At 51.9% G+C, this 19825-nt stretch overlaps 1 protein-coding gene across 3 annotated transcripts in view; it reads left to right on the plus strand.

Moving 5' to 3' along the window:
* Nucleotides 1-18096, plus strand: part of LOC119851510 (casein kinase II subunit alpha-like) — a 65830-nt gene extending 47734 nt beyond the window's left edge. For all 3 annotated transcript variants that reach the window (XM_038391452.2, XM_038391453.2, XM_043509869.1), the window contains 8 exons: nucleotides 463-522; nucleotides 1831-1914; nucleotides 5392-5502; nucleotides 6784-6885; nucleotides 9094-9194; nucleotides 15885-16033; nucleotides 16994-17083; nucleotides 17608-18096. In XM_038391452.2, coding sequence (XP_038247380.1) covers nucleotides 463-522; nucleotides 1831-1914; nucleotides 5392-5502; nucleotides 6784-6885; nucleotides 9094-9194; nucleotides 15885-16033; nucleotides 16994-17083; nucleotides 17608-17723 — 813 coding nt within the window. In that variant the 3' untranslated portion in view covers nucleotides 17724-18096. The remainder of the gene's footprint in view (nucleotides 1-462; nucleotides 523-1830; nucleotides 1915-5391; nucleotides 5503-6783; nucleotides 6886-9093; nucleotides 9195-15884; nucleotides 16034-16993; nucleotides 17084-17607) is intronic.
* The last annotated feature ends 1729 nt before the right edge of the window (nucleotides 18097-19825 follow it).

Consider the following 19825-nt stretch of genomic DNA (forward strand, 5'->3'; position numbering starts at 1 on the left):
GGCCCTCAGGCCAATGTACTAGTCCTCATGTGGCTCTTATGGTGATTTGAGTTTGAGATCCCTGGTATTGATCGTTTCTGGTTGTAACAGTTGGGGCAAGAAGCAGGCCCTGTGGGCTGTGCATTAGAGACCTACCAGGGTGAGGGTTACAATCTTAAGAGCCCAGAATGGCCTGAGTCCAGACCCAGTCCTTTGAGATCACTTCTCTCCCTGGGCTCCATCCAGGAGCATCCTGGAGTTTCAGGGCCTGAGGTCTGAGCACAAAAGTTCTCCTCTGTGTGTGCAATTCCTGTGGTTGTGCAGGTGGCTAGCAAGCCCCTGACTTGCTACGTGGTGTGCAGTGGTGCTGTTGTGCCAATAGACGTGCATGTCACTGCCCCAGAGCGCTTACAGGAGTCGATAAGATGCTGTGCACAAGCTTGGGGGCATTTCAGTAACTGCTCTCTGATTCCTTGCTTGCAGCAATTGTACCAGACACTATCTGACTTTGACATTCGATTCTACATGTATGAAATCCTAAAGGTGAGTGCCCGGAGACAGAGGGACTCCTGCAACAGGGCAGGGACCTTGCCTGTCTTCCTGGGGACGCACCCTAACTTCCTACGGTGATGGGGGGTGCTCTATATCAGAAGTGATCTGGGGTGAGGTGCTACATCTCCTCCTTGTAGTCAGAATGCAAAGGCAGGGAACAGCAGCCAGTTAGCTACACAAACCCCAGAGCTGGTGCCTGCTAGCCACATGTGATGGCTTCCTGAGCAGCAACACAAGGCGCTCACAGGTAAATCCCAGACTGGGTAGATAAAGCAGGCTGTAGAGTTTGTTGGTGAGTGGGACTGTGTCTTGGGATGTGGAGGTCCCAAAGTCACTGACTCGTTGAGGTCTTGTGACCCTGAGAAGCCATCCATCCTCCTTCCCCACTTCAGGCCCAGTATCAGGGTTGGTGTTAGATGCAAGCAGCCAGCCTGGGGCTTGCATGGGATTTTCTAAGCTGACTGGCCAGCGTGAAGAGGGGGTGTCAGTGCTTCATCTAGGTGTCACCAGGTCTCGCATTGCAACCATCACCCTTCCAGCCACAGACTGGCTGGAATCCCATTGCACAGCTCCTTCGTCACAGGAGGAGTCACCTGGGAAGGGATATCAGAATGCGTGGGCTTGAGAAGCAAGAGAGAAATGAAACCTTGGTCTCACCCACAGCACTGGGCTGGACCAGTGAGAGTTTGGGACTGAGAATTGAACCTAGGAGTTTTGCATGGTGCCACAGAGCACTAACCCCTGGGCCAAGGGTCAGCTTGGGAAACCAGGGATCAGGGCTGGGGTGGAACTGGCAACAGTGCAGCAGGGGTAGCCAACGTGCAGACCACTTTATAGTCTTTAATGCTGCCTGTGGCTACTGGGATGCTTAATAGAGCACCCTGGCAGAGCCCACCTCTGGGTGACTTTGATAACAAAGGACTGTTGTTTTCCTTCTGCAGGAATGCAGAGAGGATGGTTGTGTTTTGGAAGCAAGAGATGGGAGTATATTGGTTGGGTGATCAATCCTATGGGCTTATCTGGGGCAGTAAAGGGGCTTACTCCTGAACAGAGCCCGGAGAACGTGTGGAGCTCAGATCTCGGGGTTCATGTCAGTGAAGCGGTGACTGCTCTTCCTGCTGCCTGGGTGTTCAGCACATGAAGTTCCTGAGGTTTCATGGCTAATTCCCAGCACAGCCCGTGAATCTCTCCCTGCTGCCAAACCTTAAATTTGGTGCATCTGTGCACTTACTGTGTCTAGGTATGCAGGGGGATTTGCTAGTCAGTGACGTGACACCTCCTCTGTTGTTCTGTTTCCAGGCACTGGATTACTGTCACAGTATGGGGGTCATGCATCGAGATGTCAAGCCACACAATGTCATGATAGATCACGAGCACAGAAAGGTAAGGTGGGGCCTGCCACAGGCTGGCTTGACTGCTGGCCCACAAAAATCCCGCAGTTGAACTGTACCTTTCTTTCCCAGCCTCTGCCATCGGGCGGGTGAGAGAGATGCTGCTGAGCAGCACCGGATAGCTCAGTTGTGTGTGTTTGATGTAGTGTGATGAGGAAAGAAGCGGCTGCTGATCCGACCTTTCTAGGCCCACCCACCCACGGTATCTGATGCAGCAGTGAGCAGAGACCATTAGCCTTGTCTTCCAAATTTGGTTCCCAAGTCCCATTAAAGAAACCTCCTGAAAATAGCAGAGCAAACAGTCCTGCTCTTGCACACTCGTATGCACATTTGCTCATGCTTCTCTTTTGTGCTCCCTCAGGCTCATTTACACACCTTGCCTATCCTGATCATAAACTTAGCGGCAGTTTGCTCAGCTGTGGTTTTAATGCCATTGCTTCCCTTGGAGGTGGCGGTTGAGTTAGTGCTGCTCTGAGACTCCATCCCCTTGGAGCTAATATGCTCACAGCCCTTTCCCCTGTGCTATGTTCCAGTCTCTCGCCGTGTTTTACATCAGGCTCCCACTTCCTATAGTGAGGGACATGGCAGCAGTGGGAAAACGGGGTCTGGTGGTATGCAGGCAGTGAGTGGGTTTGAGTGGAGTATTGCCTGGGTAGAGACTGACCAGCCCTTGATGTAGCTAGTCCTCAGCAGGCTCCAGCCTGGGGTGCTTCATGTGCAGCTGTGCCTCAACCCCCGTTTGTCTGGGGATACAGGTGCCCATAAAAACGACACCTGTATCTAGTAAACTTTGTTTTATTTGCCACCTGTCTGTGAGTAACTTGGGCTTGTAAATGTAACTTTAGATTGCTTCCAGAGCCTTTGTAGTGAGCTGCCATCTGGGACCCTGGAAAAAACCCAGGACTTCAAAGGGAGGTTGTTCAGAGAGCCATGCTGGTCATTCTCGAGTGGTGTGTGTCAAGGGCAAAACCACCTATTGCCAGCAAACTCCTGTGATCATTAGCAGGGAAAGAATGTTCTCTCTCTACCCGACCTCTCAGGTGCCGTGCTTTTTCACTTCCTTCTGCTGGGGAGATGAGGCCACCTGCTCCGGGTCACTTTGTTACTGGTCAGCTTCCCTTCAGTTTATCCATAGCACCTTCCCAGCTCTGCCTCTGACTTACTGCAGGGCTTTGGGCAAGTTATTTCCCCACTGGGGCTGATATTGACCTACTACAAGGGGCTGTTTGTGAAGCTGTGACAAAGCGGGACTGTTCTTAATGTTTCCTCTGAATATTGTGGGGGTGTCTCAGTTTCCCCTAGGCAGTTCTTAAGTATCTAGGTGGTGGGATGGGGGTGTATGATTGTTGCAGAGCCCTAGAGGGCAGGTGTGTGCAGGGGTCTGGACACAGAGAATGGCCGACACCCTGTTTCCTGGCAACTGATGGCCTGGGCCCTTCCCCCCTGCAAGGTGAGAGCTAAAGGGTTGGAGAACAAAGGAAGCCGGTGCCCTCCGGGCCCAGGAAAGGGACAAGGCCCAGAGGAGGAGGGGCTGGAGAGAGTTTCAGTTTGGGGCTAGCTGGGGACATGGAGTGAAGTGCAGACGGGGTTGTCTGGCTCACTGCCCCCCCCCCCAAATGGACCCAGCTGAGGGGTCCTGTTCTCTGCACCTACAAGCTCTGTTTTAGACCATGTTTCTGACGTCTAATAAACCTCTGTTTTACTGGCTGGCTGAGAGTCATGTCTGACTGCAGAGTTGGGGGGCAGGACCTTCTGGCTTCCCCAGGACCCTGCCTGGGCGGACTGGCTGTGGGAAGTGCACGGAGGGGCAGAGAGGATGCTGAATGCTCCGAGGTCAGACCCAGGAAGCCGTGTGAGCTGTGTGTCGTGCAGACAGTCTGCTCATAGAAAGGAGACTTCTCCAGAGTCCTGGCTGGCTTCATGGGGAGCAGTTCCAGAGCATTGCCCGGGGACTCCGTGACAGAAGCTTTTTAGGAATTTGTTCACATTTAGAAAGTGCTTTGAGATCCTCAGATGTGTTGTGTTAATTCAGATGGAATAAATGGGCCCAAAGACTGAAAGGTGTAACATGACCCCGAAACTGTCCAACACTAAACGCTGTTAAACAAGGTTTCGGGGTTGGTATGCAGAGAGCTGCCTGCTTAGTCCCGTGGCAAACACCCCACTGACGTGCTTTTTAACCTTTCATGAAGGATACGGAAAAGAAGGAAAACCATTTGAAGCATTTGAAATGTCAGGTGTTAGGTAAAGCTTTAATTTTAATAACATCTCTTGTTCCCTTTCCCATCAGCTGGACAGAGATCTTTTTAGAAGGAAAATGCCCCTGGTCTGACAGCCTCTTAGCTAGTGTTAAAGATCGTAATTACCGTTCTTTTGGGGAAGAGAGAAGTTGGTAGAGATGGGCTGGAGCTGCTGATGCTAAAGTCCAGTCCCATTTCGTGAAAGATAAATGAAGACAAACACACACGCAAGGGGAATGAAAAGAGTAGCAAAGATAGCAAATGCAGTCTCTGTCTCTGGTGTTGACTCTGACTTGCAACCTCGCGGCTGGAAAACACAGGCATGGCATACGGTTTGATCAGCTGCTCCGAGACTTGGCAAACTTTGTAACAGCATCGGGCTGTTCAGGGCATTGCATTTAGCTGCCCTTCTGGTCATAAAATATTCATTCTTGCCTGACTGTGTTAGACTCTTATTAGACAGAAGGCAAAAGGAGAGGGCTGGGAAAGAGAAGAAATAAGGCAGGGAAGGAAAAGGACATGTTGGGGTAGAGGGGGAGGCAAAGTGTTCAGGATTTAGCGAGCGTCTGTGGAGGTGGTGATGTCATCAGTTTCCCTGTGGCCTGGCCTGGCCTGGTCAGGACATCTCTCTGGGTTAGGATGAAGGCGGGTGGGGTCCCAGTAGCCTGTGGGGGCAGCAGCCAAGATGGCGAAGCTTCGTTTCCCCTCTTCTCGTCTTGCGGTCAGTGTCACACTAGGCAGCTTTTCCCCAAAAAGTCTCCTTTTGAGGACCCCAAAAGGGAGAAATGGGTGGAAAACCCCACCCCTCCCCTCCCTTCCCCTCCTTATTTTGTTCACCAGTTAGGTCTAATTTCTGACATTCCAATTTTGTTCACTGATTTTAGGTCCCACCCTTCTCCTGGTTACCAGGCATGATCTTAACACAGTCCTTGAGTTATATCCAGGGGCCCTTTTTGTTTGTGCTAATTCAGTTTTTTCTCCATTTGCGCTTTTTCCCATCAGCATTTGTGGGTCTAGGTTACCGTGATTCTTTATAAACTTTCTCACAGGTTTGACAGGTATGCTCACAAGTAGGGTACATTTGTAGGCCCAATTATCACAGCAGATAAAAAAGCAAAGTTTCTGGTTTTCTGCTGGCCCTGGGATCCCTCTGGGGAAGGGCAGAGTGCTGGGTGTACAAGACGCTCAAGGCCTCGCCCGGTAATGGCGCTGTCTCTTTCCCACTACAGCTGCGACTGATAGACTGGGGGCTGGCTGAGTTCTATCATCCTGGGCAGGAGTACAATGTTCGCGTGGCCTCGAGGTATTTCAAGGGACCGGAGCTCTTGGTAGACTACCAGGTACATTAAAAAAAGAAAAGGAGTACTTGTGGCACCTTAGAGACTAACAAATTTATTAGAGCATAAGCTTTCGTGAGCTACAGCTCACTTCATCAGATGCATTAAGGTACATTAAGAAGCCCAGCAGGTGAACAGTGCCAGCTGCTGGCCGTGTCAGTCCTTGCAGTGATTGAGCACCCTTTGTACAGTACAGGGCTCCTGTTCCTCTGAGTCTCCTTGTGGGGAGTGGAAATACACACTTGCAGAAGGTGGGGTTGCAGAGGGACCAGTGCAGCTGTTCTATCCCCCTGGACACACCATGCAGGGCTGCGCACTGGCTGTGCAGCTTTCCCCTAAGAAGGGGTGTTACAGGTTAAGAGGTTGGGGCTGATTCTCAGAGAGAAGAGAGACTGTGGCATCAAACTAGAATCTGTCCAAGGGGTGAAAGAGCGAACATGAATGGAGGGGAGGGGACCTGGCCAGGATGAGGCCATGCTGAGCGGGTGAGTGAGTGGGGAAGGCAAGTGAAGCAATGAATATAAACGAGTGCAACACCGCTGGGTGGGCTCCTCTGGGAGGAGAAAGGAAGGTGGTAGAAGAGAGAACATGAAATGCAGGTGAAACCCAGGCCTGTGAATAAGAGACTGAGGTCCCTGGGCTAATGGCATCTTGGAACTGGAGCTGTCAGCCAAACTGACATCCCCTGTCCTCTGCCAGAGGCTGATCTCCTTGGGGTTTGTGGTGCTGCAGGGCGGAGCATGATCTTTAAATATTCAGGGTAAATAGGCCAAATCCCCTGAGATGGGATATTAGATGGATGGGATCTGAGTTACCCAGGAAAGAATTTTCTGTAGTATCTGGCTGGTGAGTTACTATAGAAAATTCTTTCCTGGGTATCTGGCTGGTGACTCTTGCCCATATGCTCAGGGTTTAGCTGATTGCCATATTTGGGGTCGGGAAGGAATTTTCCTCCAGGGCAGATTGGAGAGGCCCTGGAGGTTTTTTGCCTTCCTCTGTAGCATGGGGCATGGTTGACTTGAGGGAGGCTTCTCTGCTCCTTGAAGTCTTTGAACCATGATTTAAGGACTTCAATAGCTCAGACATGGGTGAGGTTTTTCGTAGGAGTGGGTGGGTGAGATTCTGTGGCCTGCGCTGTGCAGGAGGTCGGACTAGATGATCAGAATGGTCCCTTCTGACCTTAGTATCTATGAATCTATGATCACTCTCCTGAGCCAGTGGTAGCTGGCTGGGAGTGCTTGGAGCTGCTGCTGCCTCCCACCTCTCTCCCCTTGGCTTTTCCAGATGTATGACTACAGCTTGGACATGTGGAGTTTAGGCTGCATGTTGGCCAGTATGATCTTCCGGAAGGAGCCCTTCTTCCACGGCCATGATAACTATGACCAGGTGAGCTGAGGATGTCAGGGCGCAGGACCCCACACAGCCCCTCCTTTCCCCTCTAGCTATCTTTCTGTATAAACCAGGTCATATTCTGTTGATGAGAGAGGGGCCTAAAGAAATGCTTCAGTGCTCTGTTCTCTAAAATATCTGCTCCAGCAGCCCTGCACTTGCAAGCAATCCTAGAGCAGACCAGCTGTCATACAGACCAGCCACCAGCTCTTCAGAGCAATCCTAGAACAACAGAACGGCCCTTCAGAGAACCAGGACAATAACCACCTGCCCAAGCAGGCCTACAATATCCAACCAGCGCGTGCAGTCTCGTGTGTGTGTTACCCTAGGATAATTAGGGGTTGCATCCAGTGCTTAATTTGTAATGAAAGGGGGGTCAGGGCTCAGAGGTGCTAGGGCTCAGCCCTGGCAAGCCCTGGCACAAATTAAGCCCTGGTTACATCCTTTGTTGCTTCTGTAGGCTGAGCTCATTGCACATACCAGGGGCTTGTTGAATCCCTCTATCCCCCCCATAAGCTCCCTGTGTATTTCAGCAACTCCCTACAGCCCAACCCCTCCCCTCCAGCATGCCAGGGGCTGTGTGTGCACCCACTTCTCCCACCACAGTTGTTTCTCTTTCTCTTGGGAGATGAACATGTTGACGCACTGAATGACTTTGTCGGAAGGATGGGTGAGGCTGAGGTGGGGGTGTTAATTGCAGCTATCAACTGGTTCTTTGAGCTCTAGACAACTGCCAAGGTGCTCGAGACTGTGGCTCTGTTAAACAGATGGCAGAGGCTCTGTGTTCCCCCCATCTTCCCCCACACTACTAGAGCTCTGCCCGTTGAAGCCGAGAGCGTACCCTGAAATGGATTGGAGAAGGCATTCAGAAGTTGTTGCTCCAGCTGAACAGACAGAGAAAGGCCGTCCAGTTGAGCGAAGGGCCATACAGTCTTGGCTGACAAACACGAATGTCAGGTCTAAACTACAAACTTGCATTGGTGGAGCTGCCCCACGGTAGCGCGTCTGGCGAAGGTGCTCTAAGCCGACGGGAGACAGCTCTCCATCAGCTTAACTCCACCTTGGTAGCTGTGTTGATGGGAGATGCTCTGCCGCCCACAGCGCTGTGTACACGGGGGGACTAGGTCGGTGTAACTGTGTCGCTCAGGGGAGTGGATTTTTCACACCCCTGAGTGATGTAGTTACCCCAAGGAAAGTGTGTGATGTAGTCCTGGCCTTGGTGTACACGTATCCTGGCACGGCTGTGTTGGTGGGTGTGAAATAACCACTGCCCTAGCCATAGCTGTGCTGGCAACCCTCCAACTGTGCTGACAATTGCAGCTCTGGCAACAGATGAGAGTGGCTGTCGGCATAGCTAATGCTGTTCCAGGGGTGGTATTCCTACGCTGGCCGGAAATCTCTTCCTGTTGGTGTCCGTGCTAGGGGGCTATTCTGGCATCGGCTCTGTAGTGTAGACATAGCTGAAATCATAGTGCCCTTTCAAACCTTGCTGTCAGCCAGGCCCTGGGACCTCCCCTGCACCCCGTCCTTTGTATCCCTTCACTTGTCTCAGCTGATCTGTCACCTCTGCTGTCAGCAGCAGCTGAGCAGAGACCCTTCACTGCTCTCTGCAGATGCCCCACAGGTCCAGGTTTCTTCGTGGGCCCTCAGGAAGCCTACGCTGGGCTCCCCTCTCCTTCTGAGTTAGGGGGAGCAGCAGTATACATGGATGTACTGGCGTTAGTGATGCTAATGGTCCGTCTCTGTTGAATGCTGACCTAAGGCCTTGTAACCTACCCTCTTAACCTCTGAAAGCAGGAGCCTGGTGTATTGCACCTCACTGTGGTGCCTTAAATTTGCCATTAGTGGGCAGCCCCCAGAGAAATGTTGGGAAGGGTAGGTTGATCCCTACAGACATGCTCAGTTTCCAAGGCAGAGCCCCCCCACCATGTGCATTGTCTCTGTGTTGGCCCTGCAGTGCTTAGCACAGAGGCTCCCAGGGTCAGGCAGGGAGGTGGTGCGAGGCCAGCCTGCAGGGATGGGAGGTCTGGCCTGCAGATAGGCCTCGCTTTCTGTCTCTGTGCTCTGCTGCTGGGTCGCAGATGCCGGGCTTGGTATGCAAAATCATGTACCGCCCAGATGTGGCCCAGTGACCTTGGCTGCGCGGGTTGGATTTGCATACAGGCTGTTGGATCTAGTGGTTCTTCTTTCTCTCCCTTCCCCCAGCTTGTGAGGATCGCGAAAGTGCTGGGAACAGAGGACCTGTATGACTACATTGACAAGTACAACATAGAGCTGGATCCCCGCTTCAATGACATCCTAGGCAGGTGGGTGCCCAGGGCAGCGGGGGCTGGCTGCAGTGCCATGGTAGCTGGAGTTCCTGTCTCCTGCTCTCCTCCCCTCCCTGAATCTCCCTAAGGATGTCCCGACCCAGCTGTGCCCCAGTGCAAGTAACTTGCAGTCTCACTGTACTGGCCACACTTGACCCCTAGGGGCCTTTTCTCCAGCAGGTGAGGTGAGGCGAGCTTTACTCTGGCCTCTTAATCTGTGGGCTTTAGCTGTTGCTGCATGGAGTGGTGATGATTAAAGTGAAGATTTAGTCACAGGTATTTTTAGTAAAAGTCATGGACAGGTCACAGGCAGTAAACAAAAATTCACGGCCTGTGACCTGTCCATGACTTGTACTATATACCCCTGACTAAATCTTGGGGAGAGGTATTCCAGATCAGGGAGCAGCCCAGGGCCGCCGCTGGTGCTCGATTCGGGGTCGGGGCGGAGTGCACAGCCTGGGACCGCTGCTGGTGCTCCGGGGCAGGTGGTGGCGTGACGCTGGTGCTCAGGAGTCGGGGGTGGCGTGGCGGCCTGAGATTGCCCTAGCAGCAGTCAGTGCAGCTGACCCAGGGACTGCCCGAGCAGCTCTGGAGTCAGTTGCCCTGGCTGCTGCAGAAGTCACGGAGGTCCTGGAAAGTCACTGAATCCGTGACAGACTCGCAGCCTTAGTGGTGATGTCCCACCTTGTGTCAAGATCCAAGAAGATAAACTGAGGCTGGCTTCCCCAGCAAATATAGGGGGGTGCAGGAAGGGGTAAGGGTGACTCAGCAGGGGGACTCTTCCCTCTGAGTGTGTGCCATCCCCCAGTGTGGTGCTGGGGTGCCGGCTGTTTTCTGGGGAGACGTAAAAGTGAGGCCCTGGGGTTTGGATTTCATTGGTAAACTTTCATTACATTAGACAAAGTTGAAACATTGTCTAGGACAGATACAGGGAATCTTCCTATCCACATGACTTAGAGACAGCTCTCAGAGAGACTGCAGGTCAAATACATGGGGGGCGGGAGAGGCTATAATCAGTGTATCTAATACCCTGCAGCTTGAAAGCTCCATTCCCTTGATTACAGGTGGCTGTTGCAGCAGGGTACACAGAAGAATTTGTTTAGTAATAAAACTGAGACGCTAAAGCTCTCAGGATACAGAGATGATGGGGTAGCCCTTGTGCCCTGGCCAAATTTCTGACTCAGGGCAGCATCTGTGTTCAGGGGAATTAAGGGATCTGTCAGGTTTCAGAGTAGCAGCCGTGTTAGTCTGTATTCGCAAAAAGAAAAGGAGGACTTGTGGCACCTTAGAGACTAACAAATTTATTTGAACATAAGCTTTCATGAGCTACAGCTCACTTCATCGGATGCATGATGAACTGTAGCTCACGAAAGCTTATGCTCAAATAAATTTGTTAGTCTCTAAGGTGCCACAAGTACTCCTTTTCTTTTTAAGGGATCTGTGTGGCCCGAGTTCTGGGTTTTCTCTAGTGCCTCAGATGAGACCTCAGCTCCCTGCAGAAATAAAGCTGGGGATTTGGCTGAGGTAACCACATCCGTGCACCTCCAGAACAGTGGCTTTATGTAGCTGCTCTCTCCTTCCTGCCCCCTGGTGGCTGACTGTGTAGAGCCACCCGAAGAAAGAACAGAAGCCGGAGTTGATGACCAAGGGTATGTCTACACTACAAAATTAGGTCGAATTTATAGAAGTCGGTTTTGTAGAAATCGTTTTTATATAGTCGATTGTGTGTGTCCCCACACAAATGCTCTAAGTGCACGTAGTCAGTGGAGTGTGTCCACAGTACCAAGGCAACCATCAACTTCCGGAGCATTGCACTATGGGTAGCTATCCCACAGTTCTCACAGTCTCCGCCGCCCATTTGAATTCTGGGTAGAAATTCCAGTGCCTGATGGAGCTAAAACATTGTCACGGGTGGTTCTGGGTACATATCGACAGGCCTCCCTCCCTCCGTGAAAGCAAGGGCAGACAATCGTTTTGCGCCTTTTTTTTTGAGTTACCTGTGCAGATGCCATACCACGGCAAGCATGGAGCCCGCTCAGCTCACTGTCAACGTCTGTCTCCTGGGTGCTGGCGGATGTGGTACTGCATTGCTACACAGCAGCAGTTTATTGCCTTTTGGCAGCAGACAGTGCAGTATGACTGGTAGCCGTTGTCGACGTATTCCAGGGTGCTCTTTTAACCGACCTCGATGACGTCAGGCGCCTGGGCAAACATGGGAGTGATTCAGCCAAGTCATTTCCCTTTTAAGTTTCGTCTCATGGCGATTCAGTCCTTCCGGCAGTGCACTGTCTTTTAATCTGCAGCCAGCAAAAGACGATGGCCAGCAATCATACTGCACCGTCTTCTGCCGAGACCCAGGAGATGACGATGACTAGCGGTCGTACTGCACAGTCTGCTGCCAGCAAGATGTATAAAGATAGGTGAAGTGGATCAAAACAAGAAATAGACCAGATTTGTTTTGTATTCATTTTCTCCTCCCTCCTTCCTTCCCTCTGTGAAATCAACGGCCTGCTAAACCCAGTTTTGAGTTCTATCCTTGAGGTTTTGAGTTCTATCCTTGAGGGGGCCATTCTGTTTCTCGCAAAGCCATCCCCTTTGTTGCTTTTAATTCCCTGTAAGCCAACCCTGTAAACCATGTTGTCAGTCGCCCCTCCTTCCGTCAGGGCAACGGCAGACAATCATTCCACGCCTTTTTTCTGTGCAGACACCATACCATGGCAAGCATGGAGCCCGCGCAGATCACTTTGGCAATTAGGAGCACATTAAACACCACACGCATTATCCAGCACTATATGCAGCACCAGAATCTGGCAAAGCGAAACCGGGCAAGTAGGCGACGTCAGCGCGGTGACGAGAGTGTTGAGGACATGGACACAGACTTCTCTCAAAGCACGGGCCCTGGCAATGTGGGCATCATGGTGCTAATGGGATAGGTTCATGCGGTGGAATGCCAATTCTGGGCTCGGGAAACAAGCACAGATTGGTGGGACCGCATAGTGTTGCGGATCTGGGACAATTCCCAGTGGCTGCGAAACTTTTGAATGTGTAAGGGCACTTTCATCGAACTTTGTGACTTGCTTTCCCCTGCCCTGAGGTGCAAGAATACCAAGATGAGAGCAGCCCTCACAGTTGAGAAGCGAGTGGCAATAGCCTACCCCTTAGTGCCATGGCTCATGAAGCCATACACAGGCAGCCTGGACAGTAGTCAGGAGCTGTTCAACTACAGGCTGAGCAAGTGCAGAATGGTGGTAGAATGTGCATTTGGACATTTAAAAGCGTGCTGGTGCAGTTTACTGACTCGGTTAGACCTCAGCGAAACCAATATTCCCACTGTTATTACTGCTTGCTGTGCACTCCACAATATCTGTGAGAGTAAGGGGGAAGACGTTTATGGCGGGGTGGGAGGTTGAGGCAAATCGCCTGGCTGCTGGTTATGCACAGCCAGACACCAGGGCGGTTAGAAGAACACAGGAGGTTGTGCTGCGCATCAGAGAAACTTTGAAAACCAGTTTCATGACTGGCCAGGCTACAGTATGAAAGTTGTTTGTTTCTCCTTGATGACACCCCCCGCCCCTTGGTTCACTCTACTTCCCTGTAAGCTAACCACTCTCCCCTCCTCCCTTCGATCACCGCTTGTGGAGGCAATAAAGTCATTGTTGCTTCACATTCATGCATTCTTTATTAATTCATCACACATATAGGGGGATAACTACCAAGGTAGCCCAGGAGGGGTGGTGGAGGAGGGAAGGACAAGGCCACACAGCACTTTAAAAGTTTCAAACTTTAAAACTTATTGAATGCTAGGCTTCTGTTGCTTGGGCAATCCTCTGGGGTGGAGTGGTGCCCCGTTCTTGGGCGTCTGGGTGAGGAGGCTATGGAACTTGGGGAGGAGGGCGGTTAGTTACACAGGGGCTGTAGCGGCGGTCTCTGCTCCAGCTGCCTTTCCTGCACCTCAACCATATGCTGGAGCATATTAGTTTGATCCTCCAGCAGCCTCAGCATTGAATCCTGCCTCCTCTCATCACGCTTCCACCACCTTTCAGCTTCAGCCCTCTCTTCAGCCTGCCACTTATTCTCTTCAGCCCACCACCTCTCCTCCCGGTCATTTTGTGCTTTCCTGCACTCTGACATTGTCTGCCTCCACGCATTCATCTGTGCTGTCAGCGTGGGAGGACAGCATGAGCTCAGAGAACATTTCATTGCGAGTGCGTTTTTTTCGCCTTCTAATCTTCGCTAGCCTCTGGGAAGGAGAATATCCTGTGATCCTTGAAACACATGCAGCAGGTGGAGAAAAAAAAAGGGACAGTGGTACTTAAAAAGACAACTTTTATAGAACAATGGGTACACTCTTTCACGGTAAACCTTGCTGTTAACATTACATACATAGCACATGTGCTTTCGTTCCAAGGTCGCATTTTGCCTCCCCCCACCACGTGGCTAGCCCCTCATTCCTCCTCCCCCTCCCCGTGGCAAACAGCGGGGAACATTTCTGTTCAGCTACAGGCAAACAGCCCAGCAGGAACAGGCACCTCTGAACGTCCCCTTAAGAAAAGCACCCTATTTCAACCAGGTGACCATGAATATCGCTCTCCTGCGGATAACACAGAGGGATAAAGAATGGATGTTGTTTGAACCCCAGCAAACATGCACTACAATGCTTTGATCTACAATGATTCCCGAGTATGTGTTACTGGCCTGGAGTGGTAAAGTGTCCTACCATGGTGGATGGAATAAGGCTGCCCTCCCCAGAAATCTTTTGCAAAGGCTTTGGGAGTATATCCAGGAGATCCACAAATGCCAGGGCAAATTAATCATTAAACATGCTTGCTTTTAAACCATATATAGTATTTTAAAAGGTACACTCACCAGAGGTCCCATCTCCACCTGGCGGGTCTGGGAGGCAGCCTTGGGTGGGTTCGGGTGGTACTGGTTCCAGGTCCAGGGTGAGAAACAGTTCCTGGCTGTTGAGAAAACCGGTTTCTCTGCTTGCTTGCTGTGAGTTATCTACAGCCTCATCATCATCATCTTCCTTGTCCCCAAAACCTGCTTCCGTGTTGCCTCCCACACCATTGACGGAGTCAAAGCACAGGGTTGGGGTAGTGGTGGCTGAACCCCCTAAAATGGCATGCAGCTCATCATAGAAGCGGCATGTTTGGGGTTCTGACCCGGAGCAGCCGTTTGCCTCTCTGGTTTTCTGATAGGCTTGCTTCAGCTCCTTAAGTTTCACGCAGCACTGCTTCGGGTCCCTGTTATGGCCTCTGTCCTTCATGCCTTGGGAGATTTTGACAAATGTTTTGGCATTTCGAAAACTGGAACGTAGTTCTGATAGCACGGATTCCTCTCCCCATGCAGCAATCAGATCCTGTACCTCCTGTTCAGTCCATGCTGGAGCTCTTTTGCGATTCTGGGACTCCATCGCGGTCACCTCTGCTGATGAGCTCTGCATGGTCACCTGCAGCTTGCCACGCTGGCCAAACAGGAAATTGAAATTCAAAAGTTCGCTGGTCTTTTCCTGTCTACCTGGCCAGTGCATCTGAGTTGAAAGCACTGTCCAGAGTGGTCACAATGGAGCACTCTGGGATAGCTCCCAGAGGCCAATACCGTCTAATTGTGTCCACAGTACCCCAAATTCAACCTGGCAAGGCCGATTTCAGCGCTAATCCCCTTGTTGGGGGTGGAGTAAGGAAATCGATTTTAAGAGCCCTTTAAGTCAAAAAAAAGGGCTTCGTCGTGTGGATGGTGCAGGGTTAAATCGATTTAACGCTACTAAATTCGACCTCAACTCCTAGTGTAGACCAAGGCCAAGTGTGTGCTCGTTTGGGATTAAGCAGAGCAGTAAGGCTGGCTGGTTCCTCCATCTCGGGGAGTTAGGGTTTCTGACTGGGCACTGTGTTTCAGATGGTGTCTGATCTGCGGGGAAAGCAGAGCATTGATCAGTTCAGGGGGGTTTCACCAGGCTGTGGAGGGTGCATGCATTATGGGTAGGGCCCTACAAAATCCCGGTCCATTTTGGTCAATTTCATGGTCATAGAATTTTTAAAATCATAAATGTTATGATTTCAGCTATTTAAATCTGAAATTCCAGGGTGTTGTAATTGTAGGGGTCCTGACCCAAAAAGGAGTTGGCGGGGGGGGTTGCAAGGTTATTGTGGGGCGGGAGGAGGGGGGTTGCCGTACTGCTACCCTTCTGCACTGCAGTGGCTGCTGGTTGGGAGCCCAGCTCTGAAGGCAGAGCCACCATCAGCAGCAGCGCTGAAGTGAGGGTGGCCTGGTTTGATGCTGCCAGCCTGACTTCGGTGCTGCTGCTGGCGGGGCGCTGCCTTCAGAGCTGGGTGCCTGGCCAGCAGCCGCCACCCTCCAGCCCCCCAGCGCTGAAGGCAGGGTGGCAATAACCTTGGGCCCCCCCCCCCCATAACTCCCTTTTGGGTCAGGACCCCCAACGCTGGTCTCCCCCGTGAAATCTTTTTAGAATAGGGTGAAAGCACACACAAGAGCATGTTTCACGGTCCGTGACGTGTTTTTTATTACTTTGAATTTGGTAGGGCCCTATGTATGGGGCTGCAGAGAGCCTGGGGTGTGTTGCAGCCCTGCTGGGATGGCTGGGGCGTGCGTTAGTGTGGGGGGAGCTCCAAGGGCATAGGCTAGGGTGCAGCAGGCAGGGTTCCAGGCTGTCTGTCTCCCTTGCAGACATTCCCGCAAGCGGTGGGAGCGCTTCGTGCACAGTGAGAACCAGCACCTCGTGAGCACAGAGGCACTCGACTTCCTGGACAAGCTCCTGCGCTACGACCACCAGACGCGGCTCACTGCCCGGGAGGCCATGGAGCACCCCTACTTCTGTGCGTAGGAGACATGCCTTCTCTCCTGCCGCCATTCTGTCCTGGCTGCTTCCCTTCCCTCTCCCAGCCCTCGAATCTCGGTCCTTGCCCCGCCCTCGAGCTGTGCACTGCCGGGACCTCCCCGGTCTCCTGGACAAGTGTCACTCTGGCCACAGTGTGGCCAGCGCCCTCCCGTGTGCGAGCAGCAGCCTCCTTTCTGCACCTCACCTTGGTGCTACCTGCTCTGCAGCCCACTGCGCCCTGGTCCTGCTCGATTGCTGAGCAGTGTCTCTTGGCCCCTCTGGCAGCCCCCATAGTTCAGTTCTTGGTCCTCTGCAGTTCTCCCTTCCTGCTCAGCCATCTCCACTCTCCTTTCTCCCCACCCCCTGCTCGAGCGCTGCCTGTTTCTACCCAGGCACCGCACCTGTAAAACAACCATTGTCCATCAGAATCGGGTGAAGCAAATTGCCTCAGACATGCTGCTCCCTATGGGAAGAGACCAGCACCCCAAGAGCTGGATTCCCTGCCCTTTGCTGACACTGCTGTGTTGTCAGTGTCCAATGGAGAAGATAAACTCCCCAGGGCAGGCAGTGAGTCACCTCCTGTCTCGAGCCCCAGGCACACTGCTGCTGTAGGAATGAGTCTGTCCTGTTCTCTTTTGTGGCTGCTGATATCCAGCGTTCCTGGGGGCACCCGACAAAGTGAGTGTATGGTCCCCGTCTCATGGAAGGGCTGCTCTTATGGGAGTGGAGCATCCTGGATTTCCCACTTGCCTCCCCCACCTTGGGCGTAGCTTCACCTTTGACCCTAGGTGCGATTTCCCTCCTGTCTGTGGCCACCTGCCAGCATCCCCCATTGTCCTGCTGTGTGGGCAGGCTATCCGGGACAGTGAGGGAGACCCTCCGAAAGCACCCAGCTCTCTCCATGGGTTTGGAGTCTTGAGAGCGTGGATGCTCATCTCATTTACCCTTTCCCTTGCAGATCCCATAGCGAAAGATCCAGCCAGGATGGTCCCCTCAGCTGGACTGTCAGCCAATAACACACCTGTCAGCTCCTCCAGTATGTTGGCAGGTAGGGTCCTGTGTTCTGGAGCCCTTTGGTACTCGAATGAAAGGCTCTGAGGAGGAGTGACTCCGGTCAGGGAATATGGGAAGGACTGCCTTTCTACACCACCCACCTGATTGCCTCTCCAGGGAGCTGGACTGGCATTCTGGGGGACCCTGCCTTCGCTCTAGAGTGGGGTAGGGCGGGCCATGAGGAGCAGCCTCTGGCCTATTCCCTCCCTGCCATTGTTCCTTTGACAGGTTTCAGAGTAGCAGCCGTGTTAGTCTGTATTCGCAAAAAGAAAAGGAGTACTTGTGGCACCTTAGAGACTAACAAATTTATTTGAGCATAAGCTTTCGTGAGCTACAGCTCACTTCATTGGATGCATTCAGTGGAAAAACCACTGAATGCATCCAATGAAGTGAGCTGTAGCTCACGAAAGCTTATGCTCAAATAAATTTGTTAGTCTCTAAGATGCCACAAGTACTCCTTTTCTTATTGTTCCTTTGCTATCTCTGCTGGCCTGACTCTCTGCCCTCTCCCTGGCACAGGTCTTACCTCGATGTCTGCATCCCAGCCCATTGGCAGCTTGGCTGCATCGCCCATCATCTCCTCTCCAAATGCTCTGGGGTCGCCAGTTCCTGCTGCAGCTGGAGTGCAGCCCTGAACTCAGTTCTCAGCCTCTGGCTTCGAGCCCCACCAAGGGTGCGCTTGCCTCGTATGCTCCTGCCCTATTCCTCCAAGCGCTGACCCGCTCTGCCATCTGCGAGCCACAGCTCTCCAGAGAGCAGGAACCGGGTGGGCTCTCTGGAATTTTATTAGTATTTCTGTTGAGTATGAAAAAAGAGCAAAAACATAGGTTCCTTTTTTCCCTCTGTGCGGTAACGATATCAAACTCTCTGGCTATGGCCAAAGGCTGATCTTGTTGTCTGTTGGGGTAAAGAGTTAGCTGCATTCTTCTCATGAGGATCATGGTTAGTGATGCAACTACAATGTAGAAATTTAAAATGGATAATAAAATTTATTTTCTATGTCCCTAATAGGACAGCATGGCCAGTGGCTTAGTCTGGGGCCAGGGACTTGAGCAAAAGCCTCTGTGTGGCTTGGTGTATCCTGGGCAGGGAGTGTGTCTTGGGCGGTGACCACTAGCAAGGGTTGAGTATAGTCATGCTTCTTCTGGGAGAACTCGGATTTTAAGGCCAGAAAGGGGACCGTTCTAATCACCCAGTCTGGCCTCCTGCATAGAACAGGCCTGAGCAACACCCTGGCGGTTCCTGCATCCAGCCCTGTAACTTGTGGCTGATCCTGTGCCCGTGTGGCTCCCACTCTTGGGAAACTTCCAGCTGGGAGGGTCCATGAGGACTGGGCACACACCTACCCCCACAGTGTTAGACATCTGACCCCTAACTATCCTTCATTCCCCTCTGTTGTCATAGGCAGTGAGCTGGAATCCCCTGGCATGTCCCCTCGCTGACTCACCACCATCGGAACTTACCGATTGGTTAGTATTTATCTGCTTTCTAGAGTGTGCCAAGGGAGCTGAGCGTGTAGTGTTTGCACTGGACATTGTCCCATTTGTCCCTCTTCCCTTGCGGGGTCCCAAAGCTCGGGCTCCAGCCCCAGCCCAAACATCTGCATAGCAATTTTGCAGCCTGGGCCCTGGCCAGCTGTGTCCCGATGGCTTTGTCCCTTCTCAGAATCCAAGGCCGGGAGGAAGCACGGGTCCAGGGACCAGTCAGCAGTCACTTCCAGCCGGTGTCCTGATGCTGTACTGCAGCACTGATAGGGCCTTGCTGCTTTTTGGCTTTGGAATCTGAAACACCTGCTCTGGCAAATTCATCGGTTGAACACCTAGAGGGGAACTGTTGCTATAAAGTGCAGTCTTCTTCAACCCCGTGTCTTTTCAGGGAACCTTCCTCTTCGAGCTGTTCCAGAGTTTGGGGCTGGAGACACTGGTGAGCAGCGGAGGTCTCAGCGTTGAGAGTTTTCAGAGGTGACCTCTCTGCCACTAGTGATAGTGAGCGTGAGGTGCAAAAAGCCTTTGGTCCAGGAACCCTCTCAGCAGCCGGGCACTTTGTAATCTCCTTAGCGAGGATAGATCCACCAAGAACACCTTAGTTGGCTCACAGAGCCCACTATGTTCATGCCTCCCAGGGCAGGGAGGGATCTTCCCCCTGTGACCTCTGTCCAGGAAAGATTTTGGGGGTGACGGTGCAGAGCAGTGAGACCTGCTGAGGCTGTTACCACTTGCTGTCTTCTCCAATCGATGGCTGCCACAGTTTCCTGGTTTCAGAGTAGCAGCTGTGTTAGTCTGTATTTGCAAAAAGAAAAGGAGTACTTGTGGCATCTTAGAGACTAACAAATTTATTTGAGCATAAACTTTCGTGAGCTACAGCTCACTTCAGCAGATGCATTCAGTGGAAAATACAGTGATTTATATACAGGAGATTTATATACATAGAGAACATGAAACAATTGGTGTTATCGAACACACTGTAAGGAGAGTGATCACTTAAGATGAGCTATTACCAGCAGGAGGGGGGCGGGGGAGGTAGAAAACCTTTTGTAGCGATAATCAAGGTGGGCCATTTCCAGCAGTTGACAAGAATGTCTGAGGAACAGTGCAGGGGTGGGGTGGGGGAATAAACATGGAGAAATAGTTTTACTTTGTGTAATGACCCATCCACTCCCAGTCTCTATTCAAGCCTAATTGTATCCAGTTTGCAAATTAATTCCAATTCAGCAGTCTCTCGTTGGAGTCTGTTTTTG

The sequence above is a fragment of the Dermochelys coriacea genome, chromosome 2 (genome assembly GCF_009764565.3).
Source record: "Dermochelys coriacea isolate rDerCor1 chromosome 2, rDerCor1.pri.v4, whole genome shotgun sequence".
Classification (NCBI taxonomy): domain Eukaryota; kingdom Metazoa; phylum Chordata; order Testudines; family Dermochelyidae; genus Dermochelys; species Dermochelys coriacea.